This window comes from Gadus morhua, chromosome 20, assembly GCF_902167405.1.
Source record: "Gadus morhua chromosome 20, gadMor3.0, whole genome shotgun sequence".
Classification (NCBI taxonomy): Eukaryota; Metazoa; Chordata; class Actinopteri; order Gadiformes; family Gadidae; genus Gadus; species Gadus morhua.
In genome coordinates this window covers 18094149-18114991 of record NC_044067.1, presented here as the reverse complement: position 1 = coordinate 18114991, position 20843 = coordinate 18094149, and the positions used below count along the sequence as shown (strand labels likewise).

The 20843-nt window shown below is 41.7% G+C and overlaps 1 protein-coding gene across 4 annotated transcripts in view; it reads left to right on the top strand.

The window, feature by feature from the left end:
* Window positions 1–2721: 2721 nt before the first annotated feature.
* Window positions 2722–20843, top strand: part of slc4a3 (solute carrier family 4 member 3) — a 53205-nt gene continuing 35083 nt past the window's right edge. Inside the window, exons 1-4 of one of the 4 annotated variants that reach the window (XM_030342913.1) lie at window positions 2722–2956; window positions 8072–8775; window positions 13058–13259; window positions 20365–20639. In XM_030342913.1, the coding sequence (XP_030198773.1) occupies window positions 8722–8775; window positions 13058–13259; window positions 20365–20639 (531 nt within the window). In that variant the 5' untranslated portion in view covers window positions 2722–2956; window positions 8072–8721. Of the gene's footprint in view, window positions 2957–4721; window positions 4819–8071; window positions 8776–13057; window positions 13260–14288; window positions 14614–20364; window positions 20640–20843 lie in introns of those variants that run through there. The other 3 variants (XM_030342914.1, XM_030342915.1, XM_030342916.1) reach the window with 3 other exon arrangements.

The following is a 20843-nucleotide window of genomic DNA, read 5'->3' as shown; positions in this document are numbered from 1 at the left end:
ATGCATGCTATCATCATTTTTAATTTGTTCAAGCTTTCTCTCAACATTCCATTGACAGGTATGACCTTGTGTTAGACGGTTCAATTGACTAATGAAAGCCGTCACTTTTACAAAGGCACCCATGTCCTGTGAATACATCGCCGGTTGAAGGAGACACCCATCCGGTGTATACACTTTGACGCCTTTAAGAGGTCCAGAGCAGAGTAGAGTCCTGTCCCATTGACCTCCCCTATCTCCTCCCACTGCGCCTGGAAGCCCTCCTTGATGAGCTGCTCCCTGAGAACAGGGTGGCTTGCATTATTAAAAAGTTTAAGAAATGCTCCAGAGTACACCTTTTTACTTGTCAAATGTAAAATAACCGGAGCCAGAACGGTTAACTGAATGAACTAATGCTCTAGCAATCATTTACTCATGGTGTATGAGTAAACTAAGATATTTGTTAATACATTATTTAATAAGGATAAGGTTATCCTAACCCTTTTCAATAAAGTACAAATTAGGATTAATCCTAATCCTAGATGATGTAAAAAATGAAATCATAATTTGAACACCATTACCTTAGTTAACATGAACACCATTACCTTAGTTAACATGAACACCATTACCATAGTTAACATGAACACTATTTGTAAACATGACCACCATTAGTAAATGATCACTCACAAATTAGTAAATTATCTCTTACTTAATTGTTACTTAATGATAATAGCTGCAGTAACTATTGTTTGTCATTGTTTATTATTGTACCCTTATTGTGAAGTGTTAGCCAATGAGCTGACTGGGTTATGTTCTGGGTAACCTTATTCCCAGACGTTCTCATCCCACGACTGAAAGCCTTGAACACGGGCCTTGGAGTCAGCCTTTGATGGCGAGAGCGGGGGGTGGAACTTCCGAGCATGCTTCGGAGGGAGCGGTATCCATCCAAGTTAAATTTGTTTAGTGGCGATAGGCAGGAAGAAGGGAGGGACTTCCGATTATGGGATTTCTGATATCTGCGTATCTGATTTAAGTTAATTTGAGAGATATTGCCTCGTCAAGTTCCTATGCAAATAATACAGTATATTCTCTCTGTCTTTGTTGTTGTTCTTCTTATGTTCTCCTTCTTCTGGCTCCGGGGACTGTTCACTGACGTAGGCTAACACAGCTCATAGGAAGTAAAAGAACGGATTATCTGTACAAACCGTCAAACGTTAAGATTCTTGACCTTCCTGGTTATAATGTGAAGAACACCTTGTTTGGTTGAAACATACTGGATCCACTTCCGTATATCTTGATTCTGTGACTCAAAATGTGTCGATAACCTAAAGTACAGAGCACGGTGTAGGCTGGAGTCTTTTTTCTATAGAAATTGCCAATTGTGTGTCTAGAGATCCAGACAGAAGGGAGGGATAGGAGAAACAGTAGGAGGCAGGCCACAGCGGAGGACGTGAAGAGGCAGGATGGGGGGGCGGCGGAGGGACAGAACTTGGTGACAGGTTTCTTATGAAGGGCTGTGAAGAGAGACTTGTGACACGCTGGTGACAGCAGCAGCAGTCAGACACTGGTGGAAACTTCCAGAGAGGGAGAGTTGAGAGAGTGAAGTGGAGGGGGGTTGAGGGTGTGTAAGAGAAGTGTAAGGGAGAGAGGGAAGTGCAGAGGAGAGAGGGTGGTGAAGGGAGGGAGGAGAGGGAGGTGTGGAGAGAGAGGTGTTTAGGAGAGAGAGAGAGAGAGAGAGAGAGAGAGAGAGAGAGAGAGAGAGAGAGAGAGAGAGAGAGAGAGAGAGAGAGAGAGAGAGAGAGAGAGAAATGACTGTACGAGATGAGAGGGAGGTGTGGTGGAGAGAGGGCAGTGTGTGAGGGAGAGTAGGAGGACAGGGGGTGTTGGGGGAGGAGTGGGAGGTGTAAGAGAGGCTGTGAGGTAGAGGAGCATTTGCTCTGTAAATCAAAGAGGCGGAGAAGCTATCCAGAGTATTAGAGGGGAGCACTTTATGAGAGGAGGTTTGAGTGGGAGGGTATGCTGGTCCGGCTATCCATTGCCGCCAAGGGGAGTTTTTACCAGAGTTCGGACTCCGCCCCCCGACTGCTCACAGAGGAGTTTGACAGGGAACTCACACGGTATAAAACCATGTGATAACAGAGGAGGACGAAACCAAGCACATGGAGATGTGCTGCAGAAAGTGCATGTGAGAGGAACCATTATAGCATGAGAGAGAGAGAGAGAGAGAGAGAGAGAGAGAGAGAGAGAGAGAGAGAGAGAGAGAGAGAGAGAGAGAGAGAGAGAGAGAGAGAGAGAGAGAGAGAGAGAGAGAGAGAGAGAGAGAGAGAGAGAGAGAGAGAGATGCTTATCATAAAATGTTTATATTATGGGTAGCCTTTGAAGAATATTAAGACACATTATGTTATATTAAATGAAAATATAGGATCTATGAAATACATTTGTTCATACAAATAATTGTATTAATAATAAAACTCATTGTAAATAATACATAATTGTAGGCCAATCACATATAATTATTTGGAAATTATATTTGTTAGATATAAATAAGTAAAAATATTTAAATAAATAATATTTTGCATGTCTATAAACATGAATGCACCAAATCATGTTTGCAAGTACATATTCTGTGTCACGGCTACATATAATGTATAATATTTGTCAAATCTATACCCACATACTTGCAGGGCCACATGATTGACACAGAAAATGTACACACAGAACTGTGTGCACCATCATCATCATGATCCGAAAGACTGTCTGCTGACTCTTGTTGTCTCGAGCGTCTGTTCCTAGCAGGCAGGTTGTCCTTCAGAGTCACGTGGTCCAGCCCAGCAGCATCCTCCGTGTAGACCGAGTACAGCTCGGCTCCTGGCGTGTCTTCACTGGGAAATATGCACATGGACGTACCGAGCCACTGCGTTATTTAACCACACCATTCCGAGTCGACTCGTTGTCGCTGAACTGCTCTTCCAAATCGCAGGTAAATCGGTCATAAAAATCCCAATAAGATGGGGAAAACAAGATCAATAGTGGGCTGATTGCTGCACGCTGTAACAACTGTATCGAATGAAGTGCGTATTGGGCAAGCAATCATGCATGGTGTCGCGATTTCCTCCCAGTGCTGGAGAGTGCATTTATTACGAAAAACAAAGGCATATCCAGCAGGGGAAAGCATCCAACGCATTTGGAAAACCGTTGCACAGGTTTGTGTAACTCCGAGGCAACTGTGCAATAGCTGCTGACTGACTTCAGGCGCAGGATTGCGCTGTGCCGCGCATCCGTGTAGCGCAGGTAAAACGCACGCAGCGGTTCCCAATAAGATCCGATCGTCTCGTTATGATCGATTCTATGATAACAAACTTGTCGATATTGGATGTGCTTACGTAATTTGTTCCATGCGGTTGAACCAAAAACACGCCATGTTTGGTTTTTCATTTAAAAACCCTTGGTGCTTGTCTTTATTCAGTGCATTGTTGCATGTGATTTGTGCATTCACTAGACATGCTGGTGGTGGAAGGGTCACCGCACAGCAATGACACAGCAACCAGGGCTGAGTCAGTGGGGAATGACATCTGATTAGATTTGTAGAACTACACAATGGGAAGAGGAAGTGGGCCTGTTGTGTCTACAGTCATGTCAATGTTGTTGTTGTTGTTGTTGTTGTTGTTGTTGTTATGTTAGGACACATGTTAGTAATTCTATTGTAGGCGTACCAGTGATATCATTGCCGATATAGGCAATAGTTATACACACACCCACATATATTTAGGTCACTTTCGTTCGAGAAACAACGTTTGTTGATCCATGCTGTTGTGGCTGTTTGTTCCTGGTTATAAGGCATGCAGGATTTTATTTATTACTTAATCTTTCATCCCCTCTTAAAGGCGGCATGCTTTCAAAGTGACCAACAAGTTAGTGGTGTTTTTTTCCTTCACTATTTATCTTTGTGTAGTGTATGACCATGTGCTCGTTCTATATATGAATTCATGCATCAGAAAATAGCTCTGTTCTGCATAGGGGAAGTGTTTGTCCCTGCCCTGGAGTGGGGGGAGGGTCAGGTGCCTTTACATGACATCTTACAGGGCGCTCGCTACGGGACTGGGGCACTGTGCTTTTCACATCCAAAACACTAGTAGTAGAATTAATGTTGTACTTCTCAAATTAAATTAAATTCCTGAGTGAATCACCATAGTGTAAATTAACATTTAGTCATTGAGCTGATCCTTTCATGTCTAGGTACTTACAAGTGCTGTATTCCCAGGTGTTGTACATTTGTAGAGGTAATACATATAAACAAACTGCATTCTGAATGTGTTGTTTGTTTTTCTTCACTGGCATCTGTTAACGTTGTAAGCATATCAATCACACCATTCATGTGGGACCGGACCAGACCTCTGTTCGCTATAAGTTAATATGCTAATGGGGACACACACACACACACACACACACACACACACACACACACACACACACACACACACACACACACACACACACACACACACACACACACATAGACACACACATAGACACACACAAATACACAAACACACACATGGTGTGTGTGTGTGTGTGTGTGTGTGTGTGTGTGTGTGTGTGTGTGTGTGTGTGTGTGTGTGTGTGTGTGTGTGTGTGTGTGTGTGTGTGTGTGTGTGGATACCATGGTGCATGGTATCCTCTTACCCAGCTGACATTGCTCGGTGGTGTATGGAGGGATGGGTGGTACATGGGGAAGGGGCCGATGTCCCTCCCAGGGGAAGTGGGGGGCAGCTCACTAACTCAGGTGGCAGCAAAATCAGCTCAACCGCCAAGGAAGCCAGGCCTATCATAACACACAGGAAGGTTAGTGTGGCTTTAGCTGGTTACCCCTGATAGCCCTCACCCTAACCCACTAAGTGTACGGTGTGTTTGTGTCAATAGAGTTGAGGAGGACAGGCGGAGTGCTGCACTTAAGGGGCTCACAGCTAAATAAATGCTAACTATGCTAGCTGTTTTTTGAAGATGATTCATAAGACAATTTTTCATGCAGTTTTACATGAGTGAATTATGTTGAATGTATAACAATACTTGAACCTGGGCCTGAGCTCCATATTCTTTTGAGCTCTGCTTTCTGAGGGTCATTTTCAAGGGCATGCATGAAATGCCTCCTTTGAGTGTTTACAGTGTGGAATGAAAAGATGAAAGGACGATAATGTCAACAGAGATGCAAGAAGATTTATTGTACAAGTGACCTTGACATGTTCCTGTTGGAGAACCGCTCGATAAGACAGCTGTTACACTTTAGTTCTTGGCTCTGTAATTAATGTGGTTTCACTCTGGATTAAGCTAAGTGGATGCTACGTGAAGTTTTCTATTTCAAGGGCAGGGAAACATTTGACATAGCCCTAAGTGTCAATGAGATTGATTCATTTTATAAGTTATAGTTCAACAGGTGTTTTTCCTGTGGATTTGGCACAGAATAATGACTGTTTATGTGATTGTATCGTAAAGTCTCTTTGATTGTCTTATCACTCTTTGAATTCATTATTATACATTATATTACATTATAGTACAATTTGCCACTTTGTAAAACCCACTTTGTAAAATTCATACAGATGCCTGAATAGGCTATATCGTTTTTTTCATTAGATGCATCCCAATTACGTTGTACCCAAGGTGCCTTTGTGTCTGCTAGCATGGGAGGAAGATGGCTCATCAGCATGTAGCATCATCAACAATTAGGCCTACTTGAAAAATCACATTCGCAGGTGTTCACCATGATGAGATTGAGTATTTTAGTAATGAGCAAGAGAGTTCACTTTCCCTCGAAGATGTTGTCATGGTAGTGCATACACATAAAAATATTATCCTCGGTATGCAAGAACTGCACTTGTGAGTTACACATAAAAAAAAAAACACTCCAGCTACTAAATGTTAGTAGCTGCAATAAGAGTTTTAACCTGTTGGCTATAGTTAGCCAGGAGAGTGGCCTACATGGGGATTGTTGTGGATTGTCCTGTCCTCTTTACATTTCTTGTATGCTAACTATTATTGGCTTGTCTGCATGGATGAGCTGCACCTGTTACCCTGAAGCTGAAATCATTAGCGAGGTCTATTTTGGCACCGTCAGCTCACAACACGATCCCAGGCTGCCTTTGTCGAGCTTCTATGTACTGTATGTGCACAACGCTAACGTAACCCTTCCAAACAAGGCTACTTGATGAAGGATAAACATTATCTATTAAATATGCCAACTCAACAATGAGTATGTGTAGAACTAGCAGGACTTAATTAACCATAATAACTGCCTTAACATGTCCCTGAATGTCACAATGCTGTTCGACGATATGTTTTGGTTTTGATACCAACTGCTTTTTCAGGCAGTGATAATTTATTTTAACCACTGATCTCAGAACAGCCTTGGCAGCTGGATGACCCCAGCAAACTGATAAGACAGAGTGACCTTGGACTATTTGTGATATGCTGATGTTCTGTGGCCTTGAGTTTATCAGTAAATCAAGTGATGATAGCCGGCCCATGCGGACCACCTACTGCTGCTCTTTAGCGGACGTGAAACCTGAGCGAAGTCATTGCTATGTTGGCAGCATGACAGAATATAGAGGTTAAACATGGTATAGGGTCAGGTTTGTGAACCTATATGCTAGCATATCGGTTCACCAATGGAAGGATAGTTCTTCTTAAGTCATGATATTCAAAACAACCCTCAAAGTTGATTCCGAAGTTTCTCCACAAATGTGGTATTTAATTACATTTGTTCATTGTTTGTTGTGATTTATTAAGTGTTTATTGAGTGTGTAAATCGGTGGGTACAACACATTGACAGACTCCCTCTTGCAGAAATTGGTTTCAGAAATATTAGGGATGGAGCTTTGATCAAAGGGCAATACACAATCGTTACAATATAATATATTATAGTATCTGAAGTGTCTGTTTGATGAACATTATATGTACTTTTTAATAATATTAGTAATACTAGAGTTTTCGCACATGCGTTGCGCACACTCAACCAATAGTTGTAATTAAACCCATAGCAATAATGTGGAAACCACAGTCGATAATGTAACAAATTTCTGAGCGCATAATATAATAACATTTTGTCTATAATGTTACAACGTATAACATTTGTTCACCACAAATGAATCTTAAAAGCAGTGCCAACATTCAAATATTTTTTAACCATTCATTGAACAAAAGGCAACAGGCTGAATATCTTTTAGGGGGCCACTCAATGGCGTCATCAACACGCCCACTGAAGTGATTTGAGAAATACAGACTTTATACTCCTCATTCACATATAAGGTAATTTACATTTCCTACGAAGACAATACTGCTTCAGGTGTAGTATTTTCATCGTACAAATGTCAGGATATGTTGGTCACACATACGGCCCACCAGGAGAATATCAGGACTTACACGTGTGTCTTGAAGCAGCTAGTGTGTGAGCATTTGAATACACTATAAAATTTGTCAATTTATGGTAACGGGGGTAATTGTTCAATGGAAAGTGTAGTATACTATGCATGCAAATAAATTATTAAATAGGTTTTACTGTTATTCAGGGATGAAAAGTGGATTGACATTTAAAAATGCAAGGCAACTACTATTGGCTGGTTGATAATAATAATCATCATTGAGATCAAACATCTCTTCCAGTTGCCTGGCAAAAACAGGCAGCAGTAGCCTACAATCACACACACAGAAAACAGAAGAAAAATAAAACAACTAAAACAGTCCGCAGTGGGCAAGGGGGGATCTCAATATCGCACTCATTTCGGAAGGCTCAAGGAGGAGAGAGTAATATTACATTTGAGCAACAAAGTGTAGTCTTGTGGTGGACTCTGTAGACATAATTCACCATACTGTGTTACTTATAATGTTTTCGTTGTGTTATGGGGACACTGTCTCTTTAAGATTACTTGACTTGTGTGTTGATATGTCCCGTCGGCGCGATGTTTGAATTTAATGGTTTTTATATGACAAAATGAACGACCTGCCATTGCTCGTCAAGGTGAGAAATTCTTGTACATCATGGACATGGTCCTGTGAATCACAGACGTGAGGTCACCCTAAACCCCTCTGGCTCTACTCCCTGCAGGTGATGCCACCCGAAAGGCTTCCTGGATCTCCAGCCGTGAAAGAGAAGGGCTGATCCCTGTCTCCCACCACTCCAACGTCCTACTGCACCCCCATTGTCCTTCTCTTCCCCTACGCCAGCCTGGCTCCCCATCTCCTGCCCAATATCTTCCCCCTCCCCCTGATTCCTTCTCAACTCCCCACTCCCGAGCTGTGACCCCCTATCCCTCCCTACGCCATTCCATCACAGCTCCAAGTCTGTGTCCTCTTCCCCACAGGTGTAGCCGTCCATCTGAGCATCCCAGAGGTGTGGGTAGCAGACACGCCCTTCTTAACAACCCCTCCCACCAAACGCTTCCTCAAAAAGTCCTGTTGCCCAAGTCTCTTACCCACCCACCCCATTCCCTCAAAACTTGCTGTGACCTTCACCCTTACCCTATTCCAAGTACCTCAAAAACGTCCATCTGTCCACTATCCCTCATCCACCTCGGAAATCTCCTGTTTTGAGAACATTCCACCAACCAACCCCCTCTAAAACCCCTTTCCCAACCCTTGTTACCCCCTCCAATCCATCCATCTACCCATCCACCCACCACGCTTCAGCCATCCACCCGGACCCCTCTCTCCCCCTCAGCCCTGCTCCCCTCTCCTGCTGGCTGGGCCTGAGGATCCATGGCTACAGGAGGCCATGCACCTGAAATAGATGTTCTAGCCAACCTGCAGCCGGTAAGAGCCACCGCGACATCAGACCTCCAGGGTTCATGTCGACAGAGGCGGTGGTGGATTTGTTTTGGTTGTTTTGGTGCTGTAAATGAGGCAGTGCCCAAACATTATCACTTTTCAAAACAGTTACCTGCAAGATTGCCATTCTGTTCAGGACTTCCTGGAGGTAAAGTGGAAATCTAGACTTTGGAAACAAATCGTATATTCAGATTGAAGAAGCAACAACACAAAGGCCATTGCACACATTTTCTACGTCCTTTTCTAGCCTGTGCTAGACTATAGTAAACAAGCTGCTCACAGCAGATTTAGCTGTGGTAGTCTTGCATATAACCCACCAGAGAAATCTGTAGTAGGGCTGCCTTTGAAATTAACAAGGCATGGCGGTTGTAGAAGAACAAACACAAAGATTCACTGTTACTTTTACGTAATGGGCCTTCTGCCATTGATTGCTGTTTCGCAATGAAGTTAGTCATGTAAACTCTGTTGGGTGAGTTTTCTTTTGAACTTCAGAAAAAAGATATATAATAATTAAAATGTGCCTAGAAAAGAGAGAGGCAGAATAAACACATAGCTAGCCTGTTAAGCCGTGTCAGTATCGCAGATAGATGCTTATTTGAAGCATAAAGCAAACAAGGCTAACGGTAACGGCAGTGCTAAAAGTGGCAACGCCCGCCTTTTAATAAACACACCTGGAGCAGACGGAGTACAAACGCCAAAATTGGATAAAGGAGAAAATTGACTGATATTACCGATCAGTTAGAAGGGGCTGTTTGTATGCAAGCCCTCCTCAAACTGCAAGCCTCTTGAAGCAGCTGTGTGGAGCAAGGATGAGTCACACTTGGGTATGTGTGGAAAAACACTCACTTGATCCGTGACTCGTCAACAGTCCCGCTTTGGGCCTGTTGCTAATATCCCGGGAAAATCGGTCCGCCTATGAGAAATCTGGTATCTCGAGAGTAGGGCGCTGCGTGGGGCGGGGGGTTCTGCACCGGTTGAAATGGAGATGGTTCCGTTGAGAAGCTGAAGAGGCACAAGGACTGCACCAAACTGGGGGTGTCGTCGTCGTTTGCATGGCAGAGAGATGCTGTGTTTAATGTGCTAGCGCTTGTGACAAGGACTGTCTGTTTTCCCATATCTTTCTGTCCGTTTGTCTGTCCTTCTGTCCGTGTGTGTGTGTGTGTGTGTGTGTGTGTGTGTGTGTGTGTGTGTGTGTGTGTGTGTGTGTGTGTGTGTGTGTGTGTGTGTGTGTGTGTGTGTGTGTGTGTGTGAGATTAAGGGACTAGAGGAGGTTGCTACAGCAACATCTCAAAACCAGCCGCCTGATCTTGTCAGTAAGAACAGACATGTCAGATAAGCTTTTGTTTTGTTGTTTTATTGTCTATTTGCTGTCTACAAGTCCCAGGGAGGTAACCCTCATATTCTGCTATTCTTGACAACAGGAGCTAGAATGAGGAAAGATTGTCATAAATAAAGATGGCCATATTTTCGCCTTTTAAGCAAGATTTAAATGTACGATGTAAATGCTATGTGACGTGGCTACTGCAGCTATTTACTCCATTGAATAATATTCAAACTCGATACAAACCAGTGTACCAGTCAATCCATTCAGGGAATTCTTCCTCTAAATAGTTTAATTATGCTCCAGCCCAGCCACTAGAGGTTGCTAAAGGGAAGAAAATACGTTGTGCTGGTTAAAGCGTAATTCATAGTGCATCTAACAGCCAGTGTTGGTACGAGGAGCACCCTGTGAGTACGCTGTCGGTGTTTACATCACAGCCGGAGCCAAAACTGGTCAAAGTACCTTACCCTCAGCTCTCCAAAATGTAACTTTGCGGAAGGCTTGCAGAACCACAAACACAAGCACCGGCGTAGAGACCAATGGTAATTGGACACAGAAGTCTAACTCTACCTTGACCTTCACTGTAATGGTCCAATACAAACAAACGGTTGTGCACCATATGGGAAAACCCCCTTTACTAGATCAATTGGCATCATAGAAATGTTCCACTATCGCTCGGAGCCTTGTAGTGTTTCTGCCTGGAGGGACGAGAGAACAGAGGAAGAAGCACAAACACATGAGCCAGCTCCACTTCCTGCCGTTGTGTGTTGCCGCGCTGCGTCCCAGCCAGTGCAGCGTGTATTACTGTACCAAACACTGCCATTAAGTGTGACAGCGTTGCATTAAGCTGTCCAAACGTCAAGCGACTCCCTGCAGCCCACACGGTCACATGCAGACGTTTCTTTCCGTCCGAGTCCTCGTAGCCGTTGTGTGAGCGGAAGTGCTTCTGATTTTTGTACAGGTTAAAAGGCTGGGTGGGGGTTGTGTTCACACATAGGCGCACCCATGCACAAACACGCACATACATGCGTGCGAACATGCACGCACATACACCCACACACTCCGAGAGCGAGGCAAAACTGACCAGATTGGGCTAAAGGTCAAAAGTTGTGTTTCGCAGCCTCAGCTCAATCTTAGCCTGGCAGTGGTGCAATCAAGCACTTTCAGAGGACGTACATGGAGCCAAGTGTTACATTGTAGTGGCTGAAGCGCTCTCGCTCAATACTGGGCCATTTTCAGAAATCAGTCCAGTATTTTAGTCTCAAAATGATGGGAAAATTTGGTCCAGGTTAAAAAATACAGACGTGAGTCTACGTGATTGCACACAGGCCGGCTCCAAACCGAAATGGAAAGGTTCTCAAGGGTTGAAATCTCACACATACACATGCATGCACACACACACTCACCTGGTTTGGGTTACGCCCAGGTGTATTGGGACCAATTAAACTTCAGGCTGCTCCACCTTAATAGAGTCTCTCTTGTTGGGTATAAATACCCGTTAACATTTGTTTGTTTACATTAGCACAGTACACGACTGGGAGTTTGCTTTCAACGTAGCGGTTAGCCGCATTCCAAAAAAGTAATAATTAATGTTATTATTATTGATGGAATAAAATGCATCCAAGATCGCAATAGCATCAGCATATTAGGCATTTATTTGCTGGCTCCCAGAAGGAAACAAGGTTTATACAGAGTTTACCCTGCATTTTACTACTCTTTCTTTAGTATAACATTTCTTGCCTTCTTGCCTCGTCATTTTTTTGTGTCAATGTACACATCGGGCCATAAAACATACGTTGTCCCTGCCTCCCATTGTTCATTATCAATCAACTATAAATAAATAGCCAGATGTATGCCCTCCAGAGACCGTGGCAGAGTAACGACAAACAACAAAATCAACAGCTTATCTGGCACCATTAAGAGGCGGAGTCAATGAGCTCTGGAGCTTGTAGTGACCAATCAAATGTAATGTCTGTGTGTGTGTGTCTCTGTGTGTGTCACTCTTTTCATCTAAATCACTCTCCTGGGGCCGGCTAGGGCATTAGCATCATGCTGCCACTGCTATGCACTTTGTTTCATTGATTTTTTTGCGCTGGTGATGATATATGATTCTTGATGACTCTCGCTCTCGGTCTCTGTCTCTGTGTGTAGAGTAGGTGAAGTATAGTATAGTAAAGTGCAGCGTATCACTGCCTCTGTCTGTACTGATGGTACTCAGTGCTGACGTTTTCCATCGTGGCCAATCTCCCCAAAGTGTCGGTTGTCGGTGTTACTTAACCGCCTCTATCAACGCTCTTGTAGATGCACTCAGGCGCTTCTTATAGTTCAGTTTGTACTTATTGTAAAACACTTTTATCCAGAGCATCTCACAATGCCCTGAGTGCATATACTCAGCCCCCAGAGGGAATACAACCCCTAATCTCGGCTGTGTTGATGCTTTGCTCTGCTTGTTGTAGACTGACATGATTCATTCTTTTGTTGATGCCCTCCACGGAAAATGCAGCGTCGCCCTCAGCGCCGTGTCCACTCCACTCTCTGGTTATATGTGGCCCCCGGGGAGCCTCACTCAACGTTTCTGTGTACATTTAAATCATTTAAATCAATCAATGAACAAACAGTGATGTCATCATGTATGACTGAGAGCGGTGAGGTGACGCTGGCTTTAACAGTCGTGGATTGAAGCTCCGTGTTGTGTTTGTCTGGACAGAACTATCACATCATCAAACTACTAGATAACCTGAGTTTGATTTATTGAAAAAACACATTTCTTGCAGTGTGTGAATAATAATTGCAGAATCTTCTTGGGTTTCTCATCTGGGATCAATTAAGATTTTATTTTATCTTAATTAATGTTATAAAGTAATACAGTATGTTGTACATTTGGGGGACATTCTTTGTTGATTTATTTTGTGTGTATTCTTATTTAATATTCCCCCTCTGCTCCAGGTGGAGGAAGAGGAGGATGACGATCCCTCAGCCGATCGAGAGAAAGAGGGAGAGGAGGAGGAGGAGGATGAGGAAGAGGAGAGGGAGGAGGACAGCTGGGAGAAGGTGCTCTCTGTTGAGCGCTTTGGTGACATCATCAGCAATTCTGGGTCATCCTACGGAGAGAGGATGGGCCGGCACTACAGCGAGAGAGACTTTGAGAGTAAGACCCACTAACTTACTCACTAACAAACAGACATGCACTACAGTGAGAGAGACTCTGAGAGTATGACCCACTAACTTACTCACTAACAAACAGACATGCACTACAGTGAGAGAGACTCTGAGAGTATGACCCACTAACTAACTCACTAACAAACAGGCATGCACTACAGCGAGATAGACTTTGATAGTGAGACCTTCGAACCAACTAATGATGTAAGTGATCACTGTGTGATAGCAGCAATAAGAGACACCAAGATTGTTAAAGGAGACATATTATACCACCAGGTGTGAGAGTGATTCGCCTTACAAGCCGTTTCAAAAATCTGCCCCATGATAAGGTTGAAATGTTCAACAGTTTTAATGAACATTTTGTTTTTTCTGGGTTCCTGTTTAATTCTGCCCCACATTCTGCTGTGGAATCTGTACATTTGAGTAACAATGCTAGTGATGTACACAACACTTTCAATCTCACCCTTTTCTGATTGCTGAGGTTCACAAAGCATTAAAGCAATTGAAGCCTAGAAAACCGTCTGGTCCGGATCACTTGGAACCAAGGTTTTTAAAATTAGCAGCAGACTTTTTTTTTTTAGCTGAACCATTGACACATCCTCATAATCTCTCATTGGCTACAAATAAAATATTAAAGATTATGTCCATACTCATCAAATATTAAATGTGCATCAATCAGGGTTCTGAAAAAATCATAGCACCACTACTGCTGCCATGAAAGTTTTAAATGACATCATAGGAGCACTAGATAAAAAAATAACATTGTGTATCACTCTTTATTGATCTATCTAAAGCGTTTGATACTGTTGACCATCATATTCTAATACAGCAATTTATTCATATTGGATTTCCTGATCATACTGTGGGATGGTTTGTCAACTACCTCACTGACAGAACTCAGGCCACTTTTTTTTCTTTTTTTTGGTTTCACTTCTGGCATTCTTACAGTGCGTAAGGGTTCAGTACTTGGACCGCTTTTATTTACTTTATCTATTAATAGCCTTGGACAAAATTTCCCAAATGCAGCTTTTCATTTCTATGCTGATGATAGTGTAATTTATTATTGTGCATCCATGCTCAGTAAGGCTTTTGAGTATATGCAAAGAGATTTTGATAGAGTTCAGGCTCAGCTTTGTCAACTGAAGCTTGTTCTTAATGCTGAAAAGGCCAAACTTATGTTATTTTCAAATTCCAAAAAGCAGGTGTTAAATCAGCAAATTTTAACATCTCAAGGTATTGAAATTGAGGTTGTGTCCACCTACAAGTACTTGGGATATATGATCGATGACCACAACACTTTTAAAACTCACATTCAAAATCTTGGGAAAAAGCTGAAACTAAAGGTAGGTTTTTACTTTAGGAACAAATCATGTTTTTCTCTTGAGGCCAGACGACGTCTTGTTGAAGCTACCTTCTTGCCGGTTCTTGAATATGGTGATCTGTTGTACATTAATGCATCAGCTCACTGTCTACATATGTTGGACATTGTGTATCATGGAGCCACGAGGTTTATTACAAACAGCAGAGCCCTATCTCACCACTGTACGTTGTACTCAAAAGTTAACTGCCCTTCTCTTTTTCTGCGACGTCTTAGTCACTGGTATGTTTTTATCTACAAGGCAATTTTAGGTAAGCTCCCCTGTTTTGTCACTGCATATGTCCCGGAAACGTGTCCCCCATGGGTTACGGTCTCGGGACATGGTCCTTATGAATGTTGCTGAAGCGCGGACAGAACAGGGAAAAAAGGCCTTTAAGGTTTTTGCACCATCTTCCTGGAATAACCTGCAGAAGCAGCTCAAGCTGCAAGACCTAGTTACTCTCAGTGAATTTAAAGCTGTTGTAAAGAGTTTGATGTCAGATTCCATTGGAAAATGCAAATGTTATAGTCAATGATCTAAATGTATTATTACTATTGCACTTAGTATTGAACTTGTACTTTGTCTTGTGTTTTATGTTGCAACTGTGTACTGCTGTCCATCTTGGCCAGGTCTCTTTTGTAAAATAGATTTAAATCTCAATGAGACTCAACCTGTTTAAATAAAGGATAAAATAATAATTATTATGATTATAATTATAATAATAACTCATTAATAAGAGAGAGAAATAATTTGAAACTTTGAAAGTATGCCAAGCTGAAACAAACTAATGAATAATGACGGACAGGAAATAGATGAGAGGAAAAACTGCATGATGCAGAAACAAAATATGCATATTTTATTAGGCTCATAGTAGGCCTGTGAGTATATTTAAAAATATTATCATATGTAAGAGCAAAACCGGTCACAGAAGGCAGGGCATAATAAATGTAACGTCTACAATCAAGAAACATGTTACGGGTTACCTCCATAGTATTCCCAGGAGGGGATGGGCATAAAATCAAAGAATCACCAGCATGTCATCACAATTCAGATGAAGTCATTAAGAGTCCAGATTTAAAAAGTCTTTAAGAGTCCAAATGTAAAAAGTTATTTGGAAAATCTAATCTAAATAATATTATTTTTTTACATACTTGGCTTACTCATGTGATAACCATTTTAACCAGTACTTCTGAAATGTATCAATACAAAGTCTAAGGGTGAATTTTTACATCTCGTATATTTCTTTTACAATTACTAACCACTAGAGCTGGTTAAAAACATAGATTTAATCGATTTTGGATCGATTTCATTTAAATTTTGCAATATCCAATCATAGGGCATGAGAACGATATATATATATATATATATATATATATATATATATATATATATATATATATATATATATATATATATATATATATATATATTTTTTTTTTTTTTTTTTTTTTACACAACAACTAAACAATGCCTTAATACAATTTGCAGTGATGGAATGTTGTAGTTCAAGTACACTTTCACTTGCAATTCCTTCGTATTTTCAAAATTGCACTTTTGAGACGTGAGACAGTTTTGTTTACAGCTCAAGTTTAAAATGTCCAAGTTACAAGTTTGCACTTAAAACCTGTTGTTTAAGAATAAGAGAAAAAATTAAGTACATCCGCACCTCCAGACTGCAGAACAGTTTCATCCCCAGGGCCATCACAGAACTTAATAATCACACTACACTCCTACCCTCCACCCAGCACAACTGCACTTTTGTTAGTGGTTGCACAAACAAATTTTGTTGTGTATCCAATGCACAATGACAAATAAAGTCTATTCTATTCTATTCTATTTTGTTACACAGTTGAGCCCTTTTCATTATTTAAGAGCAGATCGAATCGAATCTTGATTAATCGATTCAGAACCTTATGAATCGAAATCGAGTCGATTTAGGAAATTCGCCACGATACCCAGCCCTACTAACCACTCTCTTTTTGGTTCCTTGTGGTTCCTTGTTTGGCCACTTTTTGGTGATTGCTTTTTTACCGACTACAAGTAATATTTCGAGACGATATTTATCTTGGTTGCTAAGTTCAGTTGGTATATTACCTCAATATACAGTGCCAAAATTAAAATTGATCTCAAAGCCCAAAATAGATTTTATTTATGACACTGCGACTGTCTAACCAGTAGGGCTGGATTGCCATGCAATTCAAAAATATTTGATAGTGTTCAGCCATTGTATTGTTACATTGACTCCAGCAGTGTGTGGAATCTGCTATGCCATTCTGTAAATACTTTCTTCTTGGAGTAATATAAAGAAAACTTGCAGGGTTTTTCCATGAAAATTCTCTCCATTGGCGAACTGGTAGTGGAATAATTTATTTGACATATATTTAACCATTCATCTTCTGTTAAGGTTATGTTTGCTTCCTTCTCCCAATTATAAAGTGTAGAAAGTTTCTTGGAATGTTGTAAACAGGAATATAATCTTGACACCAATTTCTTATGGATTTTGCCTCCATAAGCATCAATAAAAACTTTGATGGGATTCAAAACAGCTTCATCATAAATTCTAATGTTTTTGTCCGAATGATGTCTAATCTGTAAATATGTAGAAGTCCTGTCTGTCTAATTTGTGGGATTCTTGAAGATGTAGGAAGCTTTCAAAGCCTTTATTGGTTGAAATTACGCAGTATGATGTGATGTGATGTGATGCCCTTGTCAGTTGTTTAAACCTCAAGTCCAGATGCTCTGGTTTAAAATCATCATCATGTTCAAAGCATCTCAGCCCTCGTGCTTTCTCCCCAATTTTAGATTCTAACATTCTTTAAACCAAATATTGAGAGGAACCATTGTAAATTTACTTAATTTTTCTAGATAAATGGTCTTAGACTTTGTATCACCAAGCAGGGATTGAAGTGGGATATCAAGTTGGTTTATTTCTACTTCTTTCCATTTTGCTTCGTAAATATTGATACACCAGTAAACTAAGTATTGTAATTGTGCTGCCTCATAATAGTCTACTAGACAAGGTAGAGACATGCCTCCCTTTTCTTTGGATAACTGTAGTGTTTTAAAACGTACTCTCGGTTTCTTACTTTGCCATATAAACCTAGAAAAACAGTCGCAGCAAAATTATCATCTTTATAATCTCTATTTGATTATGCATACTAAGTGTTAGAGAAGCCCATCTTTCCAAATGTATTTTTATTTGTGATAGGGTGATAATTTGTATTATATATATCAGTTAGGTTTCTCGGTATATTTACAACAAGATACTTAATAACATTAGTTTTCCATTTAAAATTAGATATTTGACATTTTCTTGTGGGAAAAAGTTATAAGTAAGGGTTTGAGTCTTATGTACGTTTAATGTGTAGCCTGAATAAAGACCATATTGTTCAAGGCTGGACATGAGTTTGGGCAGGCTTAAATCTGGCTCGGAAAGAGTCACCAAGACATTGTCCGCGTAAAGGCATATCTTGTGTTCTCTTCCTTTAATTGAGATTGAATATTTTATACCATTCTGCTGGCAGCTCATCTCCCCCTTGTACCTTATTTATTTTTATTTATTTTTCTCTGCTGTTATAATTGCTTATGTTATGAGCTTATTTGTTCCTCACTAATGGAAGGTGAATCTAATGTTTCCAGAAAGCTTTTGAGGGTTCCGCTAAATTAGGTTGGGAAGTTATTGTAATACGTTTCAAAGGACTCTTGTATTTCTTCTGGTTGTGTTGGAGTGGGAGAAAAAAGTATACTGCTTTACAGATTGGTGGGGTTCCCTCCATTAAGGCTGCCTCTTTAATAGTGTTGCAGAAGCGTCGCTACACATAATGACGTTACTAGTTTTCAGTAGTCAAGCTCTTTTATTGTTCAGTAGCGCAGTAGCGTCCACACAAGCTACATTTCCAGAGCGTTTCTGAGGCTCAAGCACAAGGCTCTGCTGCAGTCTGAAATAAATCGAAGGATCAGTACCCCCAAACATGGCTGATAAACATAGGAAGACGTTAGGTGTTCTATGTCGATGTTGATGGTATATGAACAAAACACTTCCGTATGACGGCGACATCACGTACCAATCATTGAGCTGATGCTACGACCAAAGACACACAAACTCACGCACACACCTGACACATGAAGTTGATGGCAAAGGGAAGGTAACATTTTTGGTTTACAGGTGAATTGAATAATCTTTGCTTATCATAGAAATGTGAGCTTGATCTTTTTAATGCTGTTAAAACCTGTCAATCTGGCATGACATGGTTCAATCTGGAGTGTGTTGTGAGTTCAGATCTCAGGTTATTGTTTAATAAATTCCAAAAACAAATACTAGCTTCTGATGTAGTGAACTACTTTTGCCATTTGTAGGTTAGCTTGCTTAATTTCTCTGGGGGGCTGCTTCTGTGTAGTGGAGTTTCATTTGCTGTAGAACTGGTTGCTTAGCTCAAGGCAGTTTCCAAGTAGCTTGCCCAACACAGCTCTTAATCAGAAACAGATATTTGATTCTCTGTAGTGTATTGGAAATCTTATACTGAAAATCAATAGGATGTATTGTATTGCTGTTGAGTCAATGTTACGCTGTTATGCCATAGTCAGCATGGTACTTAGCTTTGTTATGCCATGACATGTTTCCTCTTTATCACGTGATGATTTTGTTTTTTTTGTCGCTCACTTTTCTTTTGCTCTTAATGTTATTTATTCATTATATAACACTTTACATTTGTACATATAGTCATCTAATAATATAATGTTATCATTTTGTAGTAATACAGTTTAGTAATAGTATTACTAAACTGTAATTGCATCCCAGTATTGCATTACTTTACATTAAGTCCTCCTAATTATTTCCCTTTATCATCCATTCATCATCTGAATGACCTCTTGCCTCCATTATACGATACATGGGCACATTGAGGGCAGGTGGTATGAACACTCAATATAGTCACAGATTAGCATTAGAGTGTTCCCTATTATGAACGCCTGATGGTAGTGGGGTGGTCGGGGAGGGGAGGCGATGTGCTTTGATGTTTAGTAAACACTCAATGTCTCTATCACAGCCTGCTAATTGAAATCGAAGGGCTTTTGTTGACGTGTCCCAGCTAGCTTAATAAGAGCTTAACACAGAGTCCTCTGAGCAGAACCCCTTCTGAACGCCTCCAGCTACACAGACTGTCTACCACTCCACTCATGGTTTATTCAACACCATCACGACCATCAGGAGGGAGAGGCACGCTTTAGTGCGGGCAGCCTCCTTGTTCACTAGTTATTTAGAAGATACTTTCTGTGACTTAAAGGGAATCAAGGTCGTTAATGAGTAGGTAAGGGTGAGGGCCTCTTGCTCAAAGACGCCGGCAGGATAGACTGCATGCAGGTTTGAACCCGGTACCTTTCAGCTTGTCCATTGCCCCACGACTAAATGGACTGCATTTATATAACGCTTTTCTAACCATTGGCAACTCGAAGTGCTTGTGACCCATTTTTGGGTCTAAAGAATTTTCTCCCCCTGACTTCTTCGATCTTTCGTCACATTTGTTGCCTCACTCAATACATGCCCTTAACAAAAATGTCCCTGAGAATGATTGCACATTGCACCACACGCGGTTAAGTAGTCGCTCACTTTAAATGAAAAAACAGAATTAAAGGCACTTGATTTCTAAAATCACTATATCACGTATATTTAACCTTGACCCATTCGCATAATGACCTTTAACCTTTTCCTTCATCCCCCCCCCCCCCCCCCCCTTGCAGACCACCGCCACACGTTCCACCACACGCACCACCCGCTGTCCACCCACCTGCCCCTCCCCCAGCGGCTGCGCAAGCGGCCCCACGGCGGAGAGCGCCGCCGCAAGAAGCGGCGGCGGAAGAAGAAGACGTCCATGGCGCCCTCCGAGGTCACGCCCACCATCCACGAGGTAGACGAGGAGGAGGCGGAGCTAGAGGGCGAGGAGGCGGAGTCTGAAGCCGACGGCCGCTCCTTGTCGGAGGCCACGCCTACCCACCTGCCCGCCGACCAACCACAGGTAACATATGGCTGACGGGCGAGGCCGTGGACCAATAGGGATTATTCTAGGCCGACGCAGGTCTTTTGGGTAAAATGTTGAACGTGTTGCCTCAGTTCACCCTGTGACGCGTCGAAGCGCTGTTAGCGATCACCTTTGCTGACGGGCGAAAGCCGACACGCCGAACGGTCTGAAACCGCTGACCTAGGCACGACGGACACCTGC